This window comes from Ceratotherium simum, chromosome 1, assembly GCF_057802395.1.
Source record: "Ceratotherium simum simum isolate JZ-2026a chromosome 1, ASM5780239v1, whole genome shotgun sequence".
Classification (NCBI taxonomy): Eukaryota; Metazoa; Chordata; class Mammalia; order Perissodactyla; family Rhinocerotidae; genus Ceratotherium; species Ceratotherium simum.
In genome coordinates, this window is record NC_141900.1 from 15,097,321 (window position 1) to 15,119,286 (window position 21,966).

At 40.7% G+C, this 21,966-nt stretch overlaps 1 protein-coding gene across 3 annotated transcripts in view; it reads right to left on the reverse strand.

Moving 5' to 3' along the window:
* POU6F2 (POU class 6 homeobox 2) overlaps window positions 1-21,966 on the reverse strand; it is a 467,650-nt gene that overhangs the window by 97,488 nt on the left and 348,196 nt on the right. For all 3 annotated transcript variants that reach the window (XM_087435729.1, XM_087435666.1, XM_004441473.2), the window contains one exon: window positions 20,681-21,045. In XM_087435729.1, coding sequence (XP_087291855.1) covers window positions 20,681-21,045 — 365 coding nt within the window. The remainder of the gene's footprint in view (window positions 1-20,680; window positions 21,046-21,966) is intronic.

Below are 21,966 nucleotides of genomic sequence, written 5' to 3' on the forward strand. Positions count from 1 at the left end.
CTTATCTAGTTCCCTGATGAAGCAGAACTGGTTGGAGAGACTGGTTCTCTCCAACTGGTTGGGTTTTAGGGCCCCTTCTCTGTATCGCTAATGGGGAGATGTGTTCTGTAAACACTGAATAAATCACCGCTCAGTGTCAGGGCTATACATTGAAAAGAATCTGGACTCTGATGTGTTTTGTGGGAAAAAAAAAAAAACAGTACACTCCACTCACCTCACCCCCAAAAACACAGGGTATAAAGTGGTGTTTATTTACCAGTTAGAATGTCAGGACTATGCCCTCATGGGCACAATCAGCTCTTGCAGCTTAGGTTTCTTCCTGCTCTGCTGTGACACTTTACATTATTTCAATCCACGCTCTAGTTGTAGAACCATGTTGGCAAGGAGATTTTTCTAAAGGTTTTTTCTCATTGCTTAGAGCCAAAGGTCTTGTCCTCTGACCTTTTGATTCCCGTTCTGCATCTAATCAATGTCAGGTCACCAGGAGTAAAACTAAAGGGAGGTTAAGTGGAAAAACCAAAAGCAAAAAGCCCAGGAAGCACAAAGCCCCAAGCCTGCCTGGCCGAGTTTTAGAAGCTCACCATTTTGAAATAGTACAATCACGTGGAGAAGAGAATATTTCTCGTTTACCATCCGCCGCTCCCCCCCCCCCCCCCGCCCCAATTTGTTTGGTGCCTGATTTGTTTCTAGTTGCAGCAGGGAGGTCAGAGCAAGCCAGGAAAATGAATGGAATCAGCCTCCTGCCGGGCGCCTGGAGCAGGCGGGTGTTACGGATCAGCGTAAAGCCAGCTCCCTTTCCCGGGCCAGGCCGATGTAACTCACTGGAGTGGCAAATTACATCAGACCTACAGCTGTAACCCGACATTATGATTAATTTGATCAGTAATTTCTCCTGTTTTTCATTTTAATCGGTGTGACTATTCTGCTGTGGCAGGTCTTTCAGATCTAATTAAGATAAATTTCTGAGTAAAAGACTTGGCAGACTTTCCAAGTCAAATCCAGGCATCAAGTGTGAAGACCTGCAGCCCAGTCAATCACCTTCGGGGAGGGCCTGCGCCACACTCAGCAATCAGCCATTCACACTTAAGCAAATTCATAATCTCCAGCACTGCTTAGTCATTCTCTCAAAACGTCCCAGGCAGAAAAGGAAAGAAAGAAAAGCCCCGGACAATATCATTTCTCCCCCTGCGCTCACACTCCACTGATTTGCCCAGACTACATGGATAACCCTATAAGTGGACACTTTACAGAATCCCTGAGTTGATGTTTCTAAAAAAGATTTTAAATATATATGTGCATATGTATGTATCAAATAAACAAAGATGTATACACACAAATATGGAACATATATACATATAACTACGAAGATTTAAAGTCTACACACTCACATATAGTCTAACTCTTTATCACAAGCACACAGCCATCCATGAATTGGATTTGCATTGGCAGGGTTCAAGAGTTTATTTTCCCAATTTGTTTTCTTTTAGGTCCACCCAGGCATTCATTTATGCATCCCAAGGCTAGTGGCTGATATTTGTACAAGTTCTGTTAGGTTTCTGTTTTTTGAGGATGGAGGTGTGAATGAGATTTCTTTCCCAAAGCTGTTTAATCAGCAGGACTTGCCTGTCTAATGTGGTATAGGCAGGCATTGGGCAAGTGTCAAGGATTTGCCTGGGTTACTGGATCTGCATGCCCACTTACAGGAAATACAAGGCGACAGGCCAAGAACTTCAAAAGGGCGGATGTTTTTGAAGACTTTTCTTGCATTTTATGAAGAAAACATTGTTGTACAATGATGGCACCACTCCCAATTATCATAAAGCAAATTCTCCATTCTAATGGGAATGGCCATTTTGGAAAACAAATATGTGACTGGAGTAAAGATGCTTAATTTGAATGTCATTTTATACACAGTTCTCACACCCCTGACTAAGAGGGTAAATAATTTCTACAAACCTCACTGTAGGATCTTTCATCAGGTAAAATGAACTACAGTCTGACTCTGTGTATGGCCTCTGCATTAGAGGATGATTTTGCTACTGATTTGCACGGATCTTGGCTTTTGCTCCTGAAAAAGAGTGTTGACACGATGGTATAAGAGAAGACTCCCTTGCCCCCTACTGAGGCAGACAGTCTCGAATGCACTTTCCTTGCTGCAGGAAAGACGGTGGGAACACATGTAGGTGTGATCTTCACAGTCATATAGCTAGGCGTTCTTGCGCCTAAAAATTGGGATGAGACCTTTCAACTTCTCACAGAGATCCTGTCGGCTATCTCAGTTCTAATTCAGTTAGTGGTCAGAGACCACTTTAATCTCTTTGTACTTGAGTTTTAATTTGGTAGAAATGGTTTCAACAAAACTAGTATCTTTACTAAATAAAGAGAAGAATGTGTGGTCACATCCTCACCCCCAACTTCAGAGTTACTGGTTCTTGAGCAATGATAAGATTGAGATTTAGATCAGGAGCTACAAGAAAGACTAGATGGGGAAAGTGAGAGTCTTTCTTCTAACAGTGCAATTATCTCCATCTTTATCTATAAGGAAAGAAATCATTATGTGATTTAAATGAGGTCTCTTTAAAAAGATGGAAATCCCACAATGAAAAAGACTAAAAAGAGGCAGATTAGCCGAGTGGACAAGGTTTTATGTTGGGTAGACCTTGGTTTGCATCTTGCCTCTTATAGGTCCTTACCTCTAACTTCCTCATCTGTGAAATAGAGCTACTGGAACATTGAAGGTTTGTCGAGCAGAGCTTTGCTACTCAGGATGTGAGTGGAGGACCAGCAGCATCAGCATCACCTGTGAGCTGGTTAGAAATGCAGAATCTGGGGTGGGCCTTCTACCTCAGAGCTAGTGAATCAGGATCTACATTTATCAAGGTCCTAGGGGGTATTCATATGCAAATAAAAGCTTGAAAAGCCCTAGTATAGAATAAATGAGACAATATCTAGCAGCAGTCTGGGCATGTAATAAACTCTCAATCAGCACCAATTATTCTTGTTTGGAGAGGATGTTAGAGTCTGAAAGGATTATTTATTTCACTTATTATATTTTGAGTATCAGATGTGAATCACCAGGTCTCAGATTTTTCTGCAAATATTGGCTAAAAACCCAACTTCAGGGGCCGGCCCTGTGGCTCAGTGGTTCTGGCAGCTCGGGTTCGGATCCTGGGCGCTCACCAATGCACCGCTTCTCCAGCCATGCTGAGGCCACATCCCACATACAGCAACTAGAAGGATGTGCAACTATGACATACAACTATCTACTGGGGCTTTGGGGAAACAAAAAAAAGGAGGAGGATTGGCAATAGATGTTAGCTCAGAGCCGGTCTTCCTCAGCAAAAAGAGGAGGATTAGCATGGATGTTAGCTCAGGGCTGATCTTCCTCACAAAAAAATAAATAAATAAATAAATAAAAACCCAACTTCAGAGTCTGGGAGAGGCTCAAATGGATAACAAAGTACAGATATGGTTGTTTTCATTCTCTGATGGGCTGTGAATGTGGGGGACCAGTAGGGTAGAAGTAACATTAGCTCATTCTTTTTAGAAATGAAGACCTAGTTTTGTTATATAATAGAAGTAAAGTTAGCACCAACTTGCACAACCAACACTTCAGGTGAAAAGCATTTTGTATAAACATGAGGTAGGAATTTGCTCTTTTAGAAATGAATAATTGGTAGCCTATTTACAAGACCGTAGGTAGTTGTCCTTAACCCTGGCTCCAAATTGGAATCATCCAGGGAGCTTAAAAAAGTGCTGATGCCCATACTTTGCCCCACATGGGTTAAATCAGAATCTCTGGATGAGTCCCAGGCATAAGTATTTTTAAAAAACTCCTCAGGTGATCCCAATGTGCAGCCAATGCCGAGAACTACTGACCTTGAGTTTGGAAATTTTCTCTTGTTGGGGCCCAGGACAGGCTGCCACAAACTATCCCACAATGGTATATTGGTTATTTTGAATTAAAGTTACTTGAGAAGCAAAAAGGGCATGTGACCCTGCTGTCTCTGTTCCCCCCTGAAAGCAGGAAATAAATCTCCCATGTGAAAGGTGCTCTCCTTGCATCCTTATCACCAGAGATAGGGAATTCAGGGCCAAGTAAGCCTGTATTAACAAACTCCATTACTTTTACTAACTTACTACTTCAAGCCTAAACTCTGTTTAAATTCCTCTCTTATTACATACCCAAACCTAAGTTTCTTTGTCCTGTCATTCCTCACAAATTTATTGTTTCTTTGTGTAAAAGATATATATACTGCCTGCTTTGTTCACTCTCCAAGCATCATTTCTCTATGATCTCCAGTATGTACATATTAAATTGGGTCTTCTCCTGTTACTCTGGTCTTATGTCAGTTTTATTATTAGTCCAGCCATAAGAACACATGAAGGGTAGAAGGGGGAATTAACCCTTCTGACAGTTTTGTTGAGCCAGCCAGGAGACCTCACTGGCTGAAAAATTGTGTTCTCCCTTGGACTGCTACAAATAAAGAGATCCTGGGATGTCTGACATAGAAGCCGGCAAAAAAAAAGGTAAGCCTGCTTACCATCTAGAAATCCCTGTCTTACCAGATCTCTGTCTGCAGAGTTCGATGGGAATGACAGTGGTGGGAGTTTCTTTTCTTTCTCTCTCTCTCTCAATTTGGACTAGCTGGAGAAAATATTTGTTAAACTAGTGTCTTGGGCAAAAGCAGCTCTAGCTAAGATTGGATGAGTACTCTTGTTTTCTGTTGATCCTGTTCCTCCCAGAGATGGTCTTTTATCTCTGCCAGCCAGGGGATGCATATACATCTGGCGGGCTGCCGAGTAGGTTGTGGATCCCAGCTTAGGAAATCTAAAAAACATTGGGTGAACTTTTGGCTTAGTAAGTCACCCTATGCTGTTAAAAAGTGGAGGAAACACATGATTCCCTGTGTCTTGGAACAGCTGTTTAAAAACAGGGCCCCCATAGTTACTCTCTTAGGCTAACTCAGGGATGAACTTTTTGGATCTTGGGAAGGCTTCATTCTTTGCACTCTCCTTTGGGGACATGTCTTGCATCCGTGGTTAAGTCATAAAAAGCCTTATTGGTTTTAGTTGCTATTAAGATCCTACTTGTCAATGGCCAGGCAATGAATCCTTTAAATGGAAAAACTTCTAAATTGGAAAAAATTTTTAGAGAGCTCTCACATTGGTATAACAGCTAGCAATTGACTCCCTTAATAAGATGGATAGACAGAAATTAGAACAAAAATCAAAGTCTGCTCAGACCCCTTCCTATTTCTCTTTAGACATTTGCAGATATTGTAAAAACAAACAAACAAACAGGACCTTGGAAGTACAACAATTGTCCAGCACTTAAGAAGAAAAAGGAAAACAAAATATATATAACAACTAGACTTAGGGACTCCCTAGCAAGATGAGAAAACAAAAAATTTAGACTTAAAACAAAAATCCAATGTAAAACCCCATTCTTAAAATCCAGCCCCATCAGCCTATTTCAGCTTCCCTTTTCCTACAAGATTTACAGAGAGCACTCCAGCCTAATCTCTAAGAGTATACAGGTTACTTATGTAAATGCTGAAAGCCAGAAAATGAATTTGACAGAAGCACCTGGGACAAGCAGTAAGGCTTGCCTTGCTTCAGGCTTTCCTATACAATACCCTTTGTAGATATATCCTAGAACCTCCTCCCAGGGAATTCATGTCCCCTGGACAACGGCCCTTTTACCTCCACTCAATGGCCATTCTAAAATGCCCAGTCAAGAGGAAAAAAATTTTTTTACGTTATCCTTCCTTTCCAAATCCAGACCCACTGGTTATTGACCCTTTCTTTCCCGGGGATAGCTATTATCTTCTTGCTTGTCTCATTTTGTGTCCTAAAGGCTTGACTTAACTTTCTGGCCGCCTGGGACATGCAAGCTATCGGTTCTTTCTTTTGGCTATCTTGGGAGTGACTCTGGATCTTTGAAGGTAATAATCTTTGAAGATGCCTTTTGGGTCCACGGAGTTGTTTAACACTGCCAGAAATATTTACTGTCTGTCCTGGCTGAAAACTGACAAGATATTTAGAAGGATTTTTTTTAGTAGCTCTGTGGTCAAAAATTGGCCAAATTGGAAGTTGATATTCAGAGCCTGATAGGAATTTTTTATAGGCCTTCTTCCCTAAGTTACCATAAAACTATGTACCCAGAGGGAAAGAAGCAAATTAGGGATAAGGTAATTGGACAGGTAAATTAACCTATGATGTCATTTAATTTACAACCCAATTTCTGAGGAATTGAGAGCAACTAGCTTATCTTACAAATCTGTGCAAAACTGGAAACGCAGCTCCAGAGGCAGTTCAGATTCCACCCATTCCCTTTCACCAATCCCAAAACCTCCCCTATTTATTTCAAAAGGCTTGTAACCTCTCTGGGAACTCTTATCTAGACTATCCCCAATTCCTAGAACTGAAGGAAAAATTTAAATAGCAATTACCCTAAACTCCTAGGAAAAAACTTGGCGATTTCCCCTCTGTCCTGTGAAATTGTAAATATCACCATGTCTTTAGAATGTAAACACCCCAGAGATAACAGCCCACGGTTGCAGAGACTAAACCTGGCTAACTCAATCCGTAAAGCCTAAAGTTAAAAAAAAAAAAAAAAAGAAAAAGTATTTTGTTTTAAAATGTAAGTTGCTAAGGAGGCTCTCTTACCCAAGATCTAATTCCTTAGGATTGCTCAACTAGGACAAATTCCTTAGGATTGCTCGTCTAGGACAAATATAAAAGTCTTCTCCACAGGGCTGGCCCGGTGGCGAAGTGGTTAAGTTCGTGCACTTTGCTTCAGCGGCCGGTGTTCCCAAGTTCAGATCCCGCTCGTGGACCTACTCACTGCTTATCAAGCCATGCTGTGGCAGGCGTCCCACAAATAAAGTAGAGGAAGATGCACACAGATGTTAGCCTGGGGCCAATCTTCCTTAGCAGATAGAGGAGGATTGGCAACAGAGGTTAGCTCAAGGCTAATCTGCCTCACCAAAACAATAAATAAATAAAAAATTAAAAAAAGAATGGTCTTTCTGCAACCTGGCTGCAACAGCCTGTCCCTGAATCAGAGAAATTAAGATAGATAAACAATGGCTGTAAATTAAACAAATAGTGGGGGCAATGGGAAACCCAAGTTAGCTGCTTGGCTCTTCCTGGCTCCCTGGTAAACCCTGTTTTTCAGTTTTTACATTCGTTAACCCACTATAGAAAAAACTACTTCTGTTCCCAGAGGCCTCAGAACTCCTCCCCCTTGGGCCTTTGAGCATCTGCAGCTGGACTTCATTTACTGCCACTTAGTATGGTTTATCAATTGGTTCTTGTTATTGTACGTATGTTTTCTTTTCCAGATGTGTTGAAGCCTTCCCTTGCTACAAAGCTGATGTCCTCACAATGGCAAAGAAAACTATTAGAAAACGTGTTTCTCACTTGGGGTATACCTTCCACAATCTTCAGTGATCAAGGCACACACTTCACTGGGCAAATTACACAAGCCTTAACGGAAACCTTGCAAACATCTTGGAATTATCACTGTTCCTATCCTTCTCAATCATCAGGCAAAGTTAAGAGAACTAACGGAAAAACTGGATTCAAGCAGAACAAGAATTAATTACACGGGATTAAATGAACTGATGAGGATGGTTATAATTTTTATAACTTTTTGTCTGAAATACTACTTTTTTTTAATCTTTGTTTTTCCAGATTTGAGAAATCCTTTTTTTTTTTTTCCCCTATTCTCTTAAGCTATTTATGACTATAGCAATTTGGTGAATTATACCTTTGTAAGCAGAATTGAAACGTTTACTTTTTCTCCCTATCTGATCCCTCCAGAATTCAGAAACTCTCAGTGAGTATTCTTTTTTCATGACAATATATTCATTTTCATAAGTTCAGTAAGAATCTGTTCTCCTTATAACTGGATACAATTGGAAACATTGCTTATGTTACCAAGGCTTTGACTGAAATGTCATGTTTGAGAGAGACATGCGTAAACTCAGATATGACCAATAGCTTTAAGGAATTAAGGTTGACTCCACAAGGCCAATAAAGCCCCTTGGAAAAAACAGCCTGATATCTCACTTATAGGATTCCCAATAGCCTAACCAGGTGAGCAAAGAAAGTCACTTCCTGGTAGACGAAAGAACCTCAAGATACGTTGGGAGCCTCAAAAAGAGAGGAATTCACGCAAACCTATAGGTATTGCAGGTGGAATATGTGGCTTGGCTTCTTAGACTCGAGAGGCTATTGAAAGTTCAGTCTGGAAATTCCTTATGAATAGTTCCAGCAAAACAAATTTAAAAGAGCCTATATGATCAATTGGCTATTCTTGCTGTACTTATGTAAATAACTTAGCCAAGTTTATTGAAACTAGACTTATTTTGCAAACAGTCTTAATTTAATAGTCTACAAATAGTCTTAATTTGACTATCTTTGATAAAAATGAGTGATTTTAGAGAGAAAAATTATATTTCAGTAAAAACTATAACATGCACTTGTGGATATTATATTCTAATGCTGTTAATTTTCCTTGAAGTTTTATTTACCTAAAAACTGGACTGGATCCTAAATTCTTTTAGTGTCTTCAAATATTTGCCTATAATGCTCCAAACTAAGATTTCCAATTTTTCTCCCATTTTTGACTTGGAATTATTAAGAACTGAAGCTGCCCTTTTCCCTGAAGCCCTGCAAACTGAAGCTGAACAACTTGCTATAAACTTGAGAGAGATTGCCACAACAGCTCATGTTTAAACAGTCTTCGGGCCTGTCACCATATGAACCACTCAGAAAGTATACCTGAACACCCAATGACATCATCAGAGACATTTCAAACTGCAAAAGATGCTCTGACCCAGACATCTAGAAATCTTCTTGACTGGCTGCCCCCTAGGCTCATAAACTGGTTTATAATTTGCTCCAACCATTAATCTTTGTTTTTCTTTGTTTCCACAGAAATGCCTCTTATAAATGCCTGATTGCTTACACCATAGCCCTAACTTTGGGAACCCACCTGCATCACTGCATCCTAAAATGAGACACAACTGTTTAACTGAACTGACCTATTTTTAAGACTAAGAAATTAATTCAAGGAAATAATGAAGCAATCTACAAGCTCAGCTTTTAAAAATATGTGCAACTTCCAGGGAAATTTCAGGGGAGGGAACTGTTGGGGCCCAGGACAGACCACTGAAAATATCCCACAATGGCATATTGATTATTTTGAATTAAAGTTTACTTGAGAAGGAAAAAGGGCATGTGACCCTGCTGTCTCTGTTCCCCCTGAAAACAGGAAATAAATCTCCCATGTGAAAGGTGCTCTCCCTGCAACCTTATCACCAGAGATAGGGAATTCAGGGCCAAGAATCCTGTATAAACAAACCCTGTTAATTTACTAATGTACTACTTCAAACCTAAACTCTATTTAAATTCCTCTCTTATTACATACCCCAAACCTAAGTTTCTTTGTCCTGTCATTCCTCACAAATTCATTGTTTCTTGTGTAAGATATATATATATACTGCCTGCTTTGTTCACTCTGTGAGCATCATTTCTCTATGATCTCCAGTATGTACATATTAAATTGGGATTTCTTCTGTTAATCTGGTCTTATGTCAGTTTTATTATTAGTCCAGCCATAAGAACACAAGAAGGGTAGAAGGGGAATTTCCCTCTCCCCAACACTCCTGAAAAAGAAAGCAGAGGATTGAAAAAAACACAGTGGCAGGAGTGTGGGCATGGCCTCAGCTGTTTGGAGATAGTGTGGCTTGAGTGAGTCAAGAAGGAGGGAGGTCAGGCAAGGCAGTGAGATGATGGGACCCCATGGCCCAGAAAATATTTGATTACATGCAGGTCTTCCTTTCTGGTATGAAGATACCCACTTTATCACCTAAGGAGGCTCACTGGCAATGAAAATGATACGCAGCTTGTGTCTTAAAGATGCTTGAAATGAATTCAATGTGATTGTTACAAGCAGAGAGCATGGAAAATACTCTATCTTTGCATCCTGCTTTCTAACTTTCTGCCTTGTCCATGTTGGTTTCAAGGACCATTTGGTTTTAGCTCTAGATTGGCCAAATTCCTTCCACGGGGTGCAGAGTACGGGAGGTGGTAACTACTCTAAGGAATGTTAAATTTTAGAACCTTAGATAGGAGTATAAGATTATTTTCCCTCTGATTTAAAAAACAGAAGGTTCCAAGCCAACCAGACTCAGGAGAGCTTCCTCGGGGAAGTGAGAGGCTTTCTCTGAAATTTTCTCCTCTCTGAACCCTTCAATATTGCTTTGTTCTCTTTAAAAGCCACATTTATTACCTCACAATGCAAGGGTGGAGAGCTCAACTCTGGAAAGAGCAGCCAGCCTCTGGAAGGATAGGGAGTCCAGCTGAGAAAAGAAGGAGATCCCCAACTTTACTTCTTTTTAGGACAGTGAAATATCCTCTGGTGTAGAAAACTAAGTGGTGGCGACAGGCTGATCTCTGTCAAATGACAGTTCAGACAAAAGGTGAGGGGCTGGAAAGGTTGCATTGATCGGAGCCCAGCTGGGCCTTCAGATGCACAGCCACTAGTTCCCAGAACAGAGCTGTCAGCATATAAATGCAGAGCGTTCCCTCCATTGCTGTGTTCATCTGTGGCCTAGCAGGCATCCCCACTGAGTGGCCGAGGACACAGAACTGCCCTTTCTAATCGATGACCACTCCGAGAAGCAGCTGACACTTTGCCATGTGGGTTCTCTTATGATGAAAGAAGAGACTCTGGAACTGGTATTCTCAACATGGCACCTTTCTCTGTCTTATCTCTGCACTCAAAGGGCCCCAGGATTGGCATTTTAAGCCAGAATGCCCAATTTAGTTCTCAACAGTGGAGGATGAAAGAGAAGAAAAACACCGGTACCTCTGAGGGTCTTTTTTTTTTTTAAACAGGAAACAGAAAAAGAGCAGGACAGGAGCATTATAAGTATGAGAATACTCCATAGACATGGAGTTTTGACAGTTTGATCCTCTAGAGGACTTAGCCTTGGCTTGCCATACAGATTTTAGACTGACTTGACCTATTGTTTGGAATCCAACCTCTCTTAAAACACAGGGGTGGAGATGAGGTTATCAGGGTATTGGGGAATCTCCTGACCACTGGAAATTCCTCAGTCAAAAGACAGTGGGGTGGAGGTAAGGTGAGGAGAGGGTGCACCATCTCTCAGTCCTGCTGATTCCACGGGTTTGCCAAGGCTATGCGGTCCAGTGGTACCCTGCTGTCACTTCTCCATGCCTCGGCCTGGGGAGGCATGACTCCAGGAGCAGTGGTGTGTGAACAGGAGAAACAATGCGCAGTGAAGAAGAGAGAGGAGGAAGGATGATCTGAAGGAGAAGATCTTTAAGACCTCAACTGTCCAGAGGGGCAACCCAACCAGACTGTCCCATCCTTGGTTTTGGCTTTCCCTGTTCTTGCTTTGATTTTGAGTTTTTCCTTCTCTTCTTTCCCATCATTCTATGTTTTCTTTTCTCCACTGTCTGGTCCATTGGATTCAGTCTGTGGATTTTTGCATGATGTTCTAGGTAAGGAAATGGAAGATTATTTTAGTTGTGTGGATGCTACAATAATTAGAGAAGGAAGCCCTAGAGCAGTGGTTCCTGAAGGATTTTCCATGGAATATTAATTAGCATTATATGAAAAAAAGGTTCACTTGTTACATAAGTTTGGGAATTTCTTGATTAAATAATGTTAATTAGACATCTCTACTGCAGGATGTCTTTTAGCTTTCAGTATTCTAATATTCATTGAGAAATATCTAGGAAGGGCATACAATGTGAAGCATCTTCCTATGTATATCTATCTATCTACCTATCATCTATCTATCTACCTATCCGTTTTCAATAAAATTTCTTTGGACTAGTGTGTTGTGGAAGACACTTTGAGAAATGTTGCCTTAGAAAATGCTGGCAGCCAAATAAGGAAATAGGAATGTATAATTCATCAACAACTCAAATGAACATTGTAGAGGCAGTAAAATATAAACAGAGACACTTTGAAGTCTGACAGTGATGTTGAGGAAGTTGCTTCAGTTTTCTGACACTGAGTTTCCTTGGATCTGAATGCAGATAATTTTTCTCTCTTCTGGATTTTTGTGAAGAAAAAAATGAGAGGGTGAAGTACTTAGAGAGTATATGATACATAGATATAGTCGATAAGTGATAATGATTATTCCAACTAGGACTGCAAACCTATGAGGCCAATGCATGAAATAATGTATATAAAAAAGCACTTTGTAAATTTCAAAACACACTGCAAATGTTAGCCAAATACTATCAGGAGTATTTGTTGAGTATTGCATATGTGTTGTGGGTTATGATGTTGTGTATATATAGTTCTTTCTTTCCATGTAATTCAAGCTACCTTATTTGTGTTATTTCATAAATAGAATGTGGAGCTGGAAAAGATTTAAAGATAATCTAATATAAACTTTTCATGTAATAAGTGACTCAACTGAGTCCCAGAGATTAGGAGACTTGCCTGAGGTCACACAGCTACTTAGCAGCTGAACTGGGATCACCAAGACTCTCTCTGTTTACCCACACAATAAAAACCACAACTTTGGGAAGTTAGAAGGAAAAAATAATCTTTGGTTCTAAATAATATGGATGGAGAAACCAAGGTTCTGTGGGTTGAAGTGAGACTTCAAGTCTACACAAGCACATGGCTACAATTCTCTTTCTTCCTGCTCTCCACACCTTTCTGAGCCCTTGGTGCAGGCTTGCCCTGTGCTGCATATGCTCCACCCTCCCTCTGCAAAGTCCCCTCCTCAGAAATCCTTGTAACCTCTCTAACTCGATGCTACAAAATGCATGTGTGATTATTAGCCTCATTTGAGCTTCTATGGGTTTTTCTGTAGTGTGTGGTGCATAATTTTATTGTCTACATGTGCATTTTTATATCTCCATGGTTATTTGCTTTTTGTTCCACTTCGAGTAGGTCTGTTTGTCTCATATTCCTCCTATATCTATAGTCAAGGAAGGAGAAAAGGCAGGCAGGATACTGACATTTTTTGAGCGCCAGTTATCTATCAGGAAGTGAATTAGATACTCTCTACATTAGTCATCTTATTTAATTTCCACATCAACCCTCCAACCACTGAGGAAACTGAGGTTCAGAAGGATGGCCTGACCTCACCCCAGTGCCCAGCAGAGCCAGCAATTGAGCTCAGGCCTGCTGGCTTCCAAAGACGACACTCTATCTATGGCACCACATCGTCTGTTCTGCAAACCTTCCCTAGGGCCACAAAGCACACCATAGGGGCTCGATAAATGTTTGCAGATAACGATAAAAGTGCTTTCTTTACAACCTGGAGAATATTCACTTGCAAGTCTATACTTTAGAAGCTAATTTAAACACCAGTGGAAAATTTACCCCAAATTTGTAGGAAATAAATTGAGGCTAAAATATGAGGAATAACACTTGATCTTGACAGCACAAGAATATTGTATTAAGTTAACATAAATACTGGCTATGTTTTGCATATGTTTTGCATTCAGAGCAAAATGCTAGCTAGCACATTTTGGGTGTCTTAAATTGCCACTACCACCTGCATCTATGCACATGGAGGCAAAACTGTTTCAAAAGCATTCTGAACTAGACTTTGGGATTCACTTATCAGCTACGTCCAACAGTCAGTGATGGGACTGGACGGTGTGTGCGGCTCCAGGCTCTTTGCTGAGTTCACTGCAGACAGGTCATGGATCTGCCCCACTGTCATAATCAGAGTGTGCTGTTTTCCTTGAAATGTTGTAACTTGCCCTGTTCAAATGCCATAGGAATCTTTCCACCCCTCTTTGAGTCTGGCGCCCTTGCCATCTATCGCTACTTGATGTGAGCTTCCATACTCGGTGGCGCGAACATGCCGCCTGCTTTGTTACACCCCTTTCTACATGATTTGACTAATCTGCAGAGCAGTACCCAGGAACGGTAAATCTAGACAATGACAAAGAAGCACTGCAGTATATAAGTATATTCTTGGTAAACTAATTTTTCCCCCTGCCACTCTCAAAGCAATATAAACTTTGTTGTTCCTCCTGGATCTCAAATGCTTGTAATAAATTCTTTGAAATGTCAGTAATGTGGAACTGAGGGTTTTTTTTTTAAAGGAGATTTTCTTTCTTTCATAAAAGGAAAAATTGTTCCTTGCAGAGAATGTGGGCAAATATGTTTTGTTTATTTTATTCAGTGCTGAGTACAGTTGGGTAAAGGGACTCCCATTTTCCACCCAACCTCTTGCTGAATGAGTGAATCATGAATGTAGCCCTCATTTTACTGGGGGGTAGTATATAACAGAAATAAATTCATATCCTTTCATATCTGTAGTATAATCAGCATTTGCTTCACAAATTTATAGCATACAAAGCATTTTCATCAATATGCTATATTTAATCTTCATGCTAACTCTCTGGGTTTGGATGAATTTTCTCATCCGTAATAATGAAGTTTCCTCTGGTTCTTTAGCCTAAGAGGAAGCTTTCTCACTCTGTGTGGGCTCTTCTAGTTTTTAAAAAGTCCTCATGGCCTACATTGCTCTGGGAGAATGTTGTCTACATAGTGATACTTCTATCATTTTCACCAACTTTACTTAATTTCATAAAACCATCAATTAGTTCAATGAAAAATGTCAGCCAAAAAAGTTGATTGTCATAACATTTCAATTCAATCATAAATGATTGGTTTATTAGACCTGTGCAACACACAGTTAGGATGGATTTCCATCCCACCTCCCTGCCCCAACCCATTACCCAACATGCACTTGTTTTTCTACTGTGCAAAATTTGGTGTGATTTTCAAGTTCAACTAGAAAGTGGCCTCCAGGTCCAGGCTGAAATTTACAGTGGACAGAATGCCATTGACCTTGGAGAATATTTGCTAACTAAATCATTTACACAGCTGGTAGCCACACTGGGAGGGACCAGGGTGAGGCAAGTGAGGCACTCACCTCAGGAACAAAATATAAGGGTGTGCCCAAAACACAGTAATCAAGATGAATAACATCTAGTGCGATATTTTTAGAAATAAAAAGAGACGCAAAAAATTAATAATCAACAAAATCAGTATTACTGATTTTTGCTTTTGCATCAGACTCCAATATGGCTCAATACTGTTACTGATCCTATATTTATAAATTTGATGTTTATTTCATCACAGATTTCGGCTTGTCTTGGCCGAGGCTAGGAGAATTCTGTGTAGTGACCAGCCCTGCATAGGTGTGGAGACGTCTGAGTTCTATTAGAATTTACAATGGTCACAAAGGGGTTACATGGATACGCCTGCAAAAAAGAAACGCGCCACCCCAAACTGTGCCACTGTGGCGTGAGGATCATTGTGAGCTGAAGGCAACTGAGGAGAAGCAGACACAAGAAAAGCTCTCTGCTCTTCCCCTATTTGCCTAAAAGCAAGATATAAATTTGTAAGGTGTCCCCCCTCCCCTCTCTACCAGGAAGGACAGGAGTTAATTACTGGAGACAACTCTAGCCGCTTATCAGCCCAGAGATGGCACCAGAGAAATCTGTGTAACAAATCTTGCTAAAACTAGCCCTTATCTACTATTAGTTTCTCCAACACAGTTGCCGTCCCACAATTTTGCACCCCTAGAAACTCATAGTCCTTTTCCTTCGTCTTGTCACTTCTCTAAAAATGTACTGTTCTTTTGTTAAGATGCTATATAAGCCCAAGTTCTCACAACCCCCTTTGAGTTACTCATCAGTGTGTTCCCATGTGTATGCGTGATGCACACGTTAACAAACTTGTGTTTGTTTTCCTCTTGTTAATTTGTCTTTTTTTAGTCTAATTTACAGGGCCCCAGCCTGAGAACCTAGGAAGAGTAGAGGAAAAACATTTTTTTTTTTCTCCCCTGTACCTGCATACGTCACCTAACACAGTTTTAGAGGTTTGTAACATAAAACTTCAAATAGAATGGAAGGAGTTCTAGAAAGTATTTAATTTTATCCTCTCCTTTTACAGATGAAAAAACTTAGACTCACAAAGCTCTGACTAATATCATGTTAAATTGATCAAGACTGGCCACCGGGGAGAGAGGGGGTTGGCCTGGGTACTGAGCCTTTTCTATAGGAAGGAGCCATGATTGGAGACCATTTGCTTTAAACAGGAGGAAAGTCATGTAGGTCTAATTATTTCTCAAGACTTTGGGCTCTTTGTTTTAAAAAGTGATAATGTAACACCCTCTCACACTTACATACTGGAAACTTAGTACTGAAAGTTTGCCAGTGGGAAAATGTCCCAAATGAGAGGGTCAGGAGGCTGCGCCCACTGCAGAGCAGAGGTGGAATTTGGATGCAGTTTTACTCCTGGATGCCTGAGTTGTAACAAGACCTTTACATTAGCAAATGCACGTGGTTGGGAACAATTTTACGCTCGCTCTCAAGAAACTTCACCTCTGAGGAAGTGACCGTGCTCCTCATTCCTCATACAAGCACAGACAGCTTTCTCTCCCCTAACTGTTTCCACTGATCTCTCTCTCCCTCTGTTATTTATTAAAATGTGCAATACAACAAGAAAAGGAAAAGATTATCTTGCTTCCTGCCATGCGAGATGGTATGCAGAAGGCCAAGGTTAAATGTAGGATTTGGTTTCTTAAGCTTCTCTAATGTATAGGTGTGGAAAAGCAATCTGGGACCAGAGTCTACAGCGGTGACTCTGTGAGGATAAAAACTTGACTTTAATTTAGACTCTCTGGCTAAGATAAAATCTGCTTCTGCTATCATTATCCCACTTATGTTTGTCCCGACTCTCTTTCCACTCTGCCACCCAGCTGAGTGGGAAGAAATTAACCTGACCTTGAAGAATACTCAGAGAATCTTTAGGCCCATCAGGCTTTCAATAGCCAATAAAACTCTAGAGGCCTACCGACATTTAGATCAAACTCACAGGCCTGAAAAGGATCTTAAAAATCATATAGACCACACATTTAACAGATGAAGAAAATGAAGTCCAAAGAACTGAGGTGACTTGTCCAAAGTTGTGAGCTAGTTGGACGTAGGGGTCACAACTAGAACGAGGCCTCGAACCCTCCAGCTCCCTCTTCCCATGGCACCATGACTAGGCTCCAACCATGCCCAACTCATCTCCAGATCGCTCCCGCAGGAACACACGTACACTAGGGCGTTTACACAATGTTTCTAATTTCCTTAGTGCAAATGAAAACTCCCAAGGAATAGTCTCAAGAAAAGCCATCTCCAAGGTCATAGAAAGGAGGTATTTCACCATTCTGATGCTCATGGGATCTTTATCCAGATCAAAATTATATATTGAAATTAAAATTGTACATTGTTTTTTCTACCCAGGAATGATTAGACCATAACTTATCCCTAAAAAAGTTGCTTCCATTTATGTTTTTGATCTGCTTCTACCCAATACCCTCTTATATTTCTAGTTTTAGATTCTGGCACAGCCTGGTGACCAGTGGGTTAGAACAAAATTACGGATTATGGATTCATATCCATCCTGGAACCTAAGAGTTAAATTTAACTCACAGAGGCATTTTGTTTGAGCCACACCCTGTTTTCAAAATTTGACTTTGGGTTTCATGCACAAGTTTGCTTTACTTATTTATACTAACTGCCTGGCTCCTGAAGACCTTCCCGCTTATAATCCCTATTTGGAACTTCTCTCCTCATCCCTCTGGAGAAGGAAGTTGTGGGGGGGTGGGTCTTGAGTCTCAATGAAGATTCTAAAGAGACCAGAGGGGCCAGCTTCTGGTATCCACACTAGACCACCAGCTCTCCTGTAACCCTGAGCAATCAAAATTAGTTCTCTGAAGCGCTAACACTTTAGACGCCTATCTGTCTTGAAACAACAACCTAGTTTTGTAAAAGCAATCCGTTTCATGGAATTGAGTAAAAGAGTGAAAAATTATATTGCAATATTAGAGAAAAACCTGACAAAAACTATTTGGAGAATTTTAGTCTAGAGTGTTTCTACCTGCCGGCAATGTTAATTCTTTTTTCATCTCGAGAAATGACCTCACGGAAATATACCTACACAAGCCACTTTTATTTATTATTTTTTTCAGAAGACATGACAGCATCTGTACAGTTTAAAAATAACTATTATTGTTCAAAGTTGTTGGTTTTTTTTAACAAAAAAACTTTTGAATTACTGGCTTTCCCTAACAATATAAGTTGCATAGTTCTAAACTAATATTTTTCAGACAGATTTTGAATAATGTAAAAAGACAAAGCTCACAGGAAAATAAAGAATTGTAAAATAGAATTTAAGCTGTCATATTCCAATTTAGTTGATCTTTATTCCCTTAATAATCTTCAAACAAAAACACTTTATTCTAGTTCATAAAGATTATTACCTTTGAGAGTTAAGTATCTTTGTAGTTCTTTTTAAATAGTGTTCTTTTTAAAAAGTTCAAACATTCCATGTTCCACAAACTCAAAAACCCTTGAGAATAAAAAACTAGTATAAAAAAAACCAATATTTCAAAACCGTGGAATTCTCCATTTCCTTTACACATGCCTGTAGTAAAGGAAAAAAGTCCTTTTATTCCTACTGATATAGATTTAGTCAAAATTAGTTCTCTACCTACTCAGTAATATTTTCAAAAGTTTTACCAAATCACTCCTTCAGTGGTCATCCATTAGATCCACAGAAGAAGTTAGAATATTATCTTACCAATGCATTTATTAAGTTTATGTTAAAACTCCAATAGTGAAAAATTAGGATATTCTCTCAGGATTATAAAGAAAGAAATGTGGCTCTGAGCCTTCACTTGTTGCAAAAACAAAACAAAACAAAACAGCCCCTGGATTTCCATGAGAAACCATTAGGAGAACTTTTGGAAATTCTCCTAATAGAATTTATTCCCATGAGGTTGAGTGGTCGCCTCATCTAAAGTCCTGTCAACAACCATCCCAATGGGTTGTCTACACTTGGCTTTCACTGGCCCAAAGAGATTTATAAGATGCTGACTGTTCAGGGAAGGCTGATGTTCACAGAGCTCAAAGCTTTCCCTCAACTGTAAAGAATACTGGACCACATACAACAACTGGTACAGAGCTAAGAAATCTCATCCTTCAGAACAAGACAACTTTTTCTTTGGTAATTTCACCTATTTTGGTGGCTCGGCTAGAGGAAGTGTTTAATCATATGGCGTATAGGTACATCTAATTTAACTTCTCTTAAAAAGCATTAAACCAATTCTTTGGAATAATAGAGTTGAATTCCAAATGCTGAAAACATTAGGATTTCTGTAATCATGCATTTTGTAAATTTGATTTTACCTACTCTTTCCATAAATGTCAAGTGTCCAATGAAGACTTTTTTAGCATGTGTTCATTTCAGTCCCATGTCAAAGGTATTCATTGTCTCATTCTTGTAAGATTTTAAAAAATACATCTTCAAACCTGAGTCAGGAAAATGTTCACATTGAAAGTAGCCATGACCCAAGTGCCAAGGAAAACACAATTACTCATCTTACTCGAATGTTTTCATTTCCAGGAAAACTCTGGGCCACCACTGAGAATCCAAGTTCAAAGAAACAAAATTTGGGGACAACAAACTAAGGTGATTCTAAAATACTGAGTCTCTAATCCGCTTGCCTTGCTGTCTGTGTGTGAATCTGCTGTGATTTTGCATACTTTGCTATTTAGGACCTAAGGATGCCATCGCTAACGCCGTCCTCAGGTGGAGGAGGGCTGCGTGCCCCACCATCATGGAGGGGGTGAGCTGGCATTTGAAAGGAGAGCATAGGCTGCTCACTCTGCTGGTCTTTGTCACTGTGCTACAAATATACTAAACCACCTGAAATCTCACTGGGGAAAACATCACGTAAGTCAAAAACTGAGCTATTAATTTCTGGATCTGATGTGTTGACACCACAATCATTATGCTTTGAACATACTTTATTTTAAAGGCCTCTCAGTTAAGAATGGTTTTCTGAACTTCAAAGTTATATATTCCTGAATGCTCCTATCCATTGCTCTTCAATGATAGTAGATTAAAGATGAGCTTTTGTGGTTAGCCTGAAATATCTATTTTGGATGCCCTCAGCCTCACAGTAATAAAGCAAATATACAGAAGCTTTATTATTTTATAAAGATGCATACTTGTTGAGGCTCTCAGCGTGAATTTAGAGTACTTGTTTGTCCATGGAGTGATGGTTGGAATCTGGGACATAAGACTGGGAGTAAATTTCTTTACCCTCCTAACCCCAGAGAGTCTTTAGAAAAATAGAAACAAAAGAGCACAAAGTACTAAAGGTAAGACTGTTGTATTCATAATATAGAGAAATCACCACCCTGCCTCATGGACAGCAGAGGCAGTTCTCCACAGGGCTACAAAACTGTGCTAGCAATAATTTTAATTGGATGCTATCTTTGCTGCCTTCAAAAAGTATCATAAAATGGAATTATTACAAGCTACAAGTGCACTTACAGTGCTGGCCTCTCACAGGAGGAAACAGATAACATCTCTCCTTTGGAGGGCAACATCAGTGGGCTTCTATTTGTTTCCTTTACATGCATCCCCAGTGCCTGCTATTTGCTTCCTCTCCCCTCTAAGAGATCAATTTGAATGAGACACTGCAGAACTGGACGCTAAGTTTTGCTGGCCCTTTGCCTTCGGGGATGGCACAACCCCATGGAAAGGTCCTCTGTGCTCACGGGGCCGGACTGACGGGGAGCATACCTGCAGAGGATTGGGTGGCGTGAGCGGCGACGGAAGGCCGTGTCCTGGAGAGTGACTGGCTTTCTGAGGGGGACTTGCACTCTGCTGAGTTGGAGACGGTTGGTTCTGGTTCTGGGGGTGGGGGTGGGGTTGAGGCTGCTGGGGCTGCGACGGAGGAGCTGGCAGCTGCTGGGAGGTGGGCGGCGGCTGCTGGGGCGGGGCGGGCTGGGGCTGCGGCTGCGGCTGCTGGGGCTGCGGGGGCGCCTGCGGGGCCGGCTGCGGGTGCTGGCTGCTTGGCGGTGGAGGCGGCGGCGGCGGCGGCTGCTGCTGCTGGAGCTGCTGGAGCTGCTGGAGCTGCTGGAGTTGGGAGTTCAGGGATGAGGTAGCTACAGGAGAGAAAGGGAACGTGCAGTTGAAACAGACACGACAAAACATCTTGCTGTGTCTTTGACAGCTTGTCTGTGCCAGCTGAGAAGGCTCTCCCTTAGAAAAAGTTGACCCTCTCGCCCTGAAGCTCTTTGCTACTTAGGAGGGTTGTGGGGCACTGGGAGGAAGAGTCACTTCCTGGGGAAATTATAAAATTTAGGGAGGACCAGAATGTAACACATCAGGCATTATGTTCCAAGGCATTGAGCAGTACCAGCCGATGGGTTGCCCTAAAAATGGAAGTAATGTTGAAGTGCTTTCTCTCTTCCTTTCCACACTGCTTGGGAAATACACTTCCGCTTTCAAGATTTGATTCAACTTGACCAGTTTAATTCTTTTGGCAAATTCTCGACTGGAGTTAAGAACAGACAATGAAATTGTTTGTAATCTCCTTTTTGTCATCAACACCATTAATGGCGTCATTTTCACTTGCTACTTCAGACCTCGGCCAATTTGCTTAGACATGTTAGTTTCAAGTTTCTACAGTTTTTTTTTTTTTTTAAAGATAGTACATGCTTCTCCGTTTTGCAATCAAAAGCCTGAGTCTGAATTTTTTGCCTGCTGATTCAAGAGACAGAGCTCCCCAAACTGGACTGGGCTATGCACTGTGGTGACCAGACATGTCAGCGCTTCAAGGAGCAGAGAGAATAAATCGTCTCTCAAGATTTTCTTGTTGTATGAAAAGTAAGAGTTGGTGGGACAACCTGTCTCGACACTGAGCACACTAAATTTGTTCTCATATGCCCATCTAGCACTGAGCAATTTCTGCAGCAGGAAGACAGTTTGGCCAAAGAATGATCTAGAGAAGATTACTGCTACAAGTTCACTTCCTGCTTTGCCTGAGAGCTTTCTAACAAGCCTACAAATAAATATAAGGATCA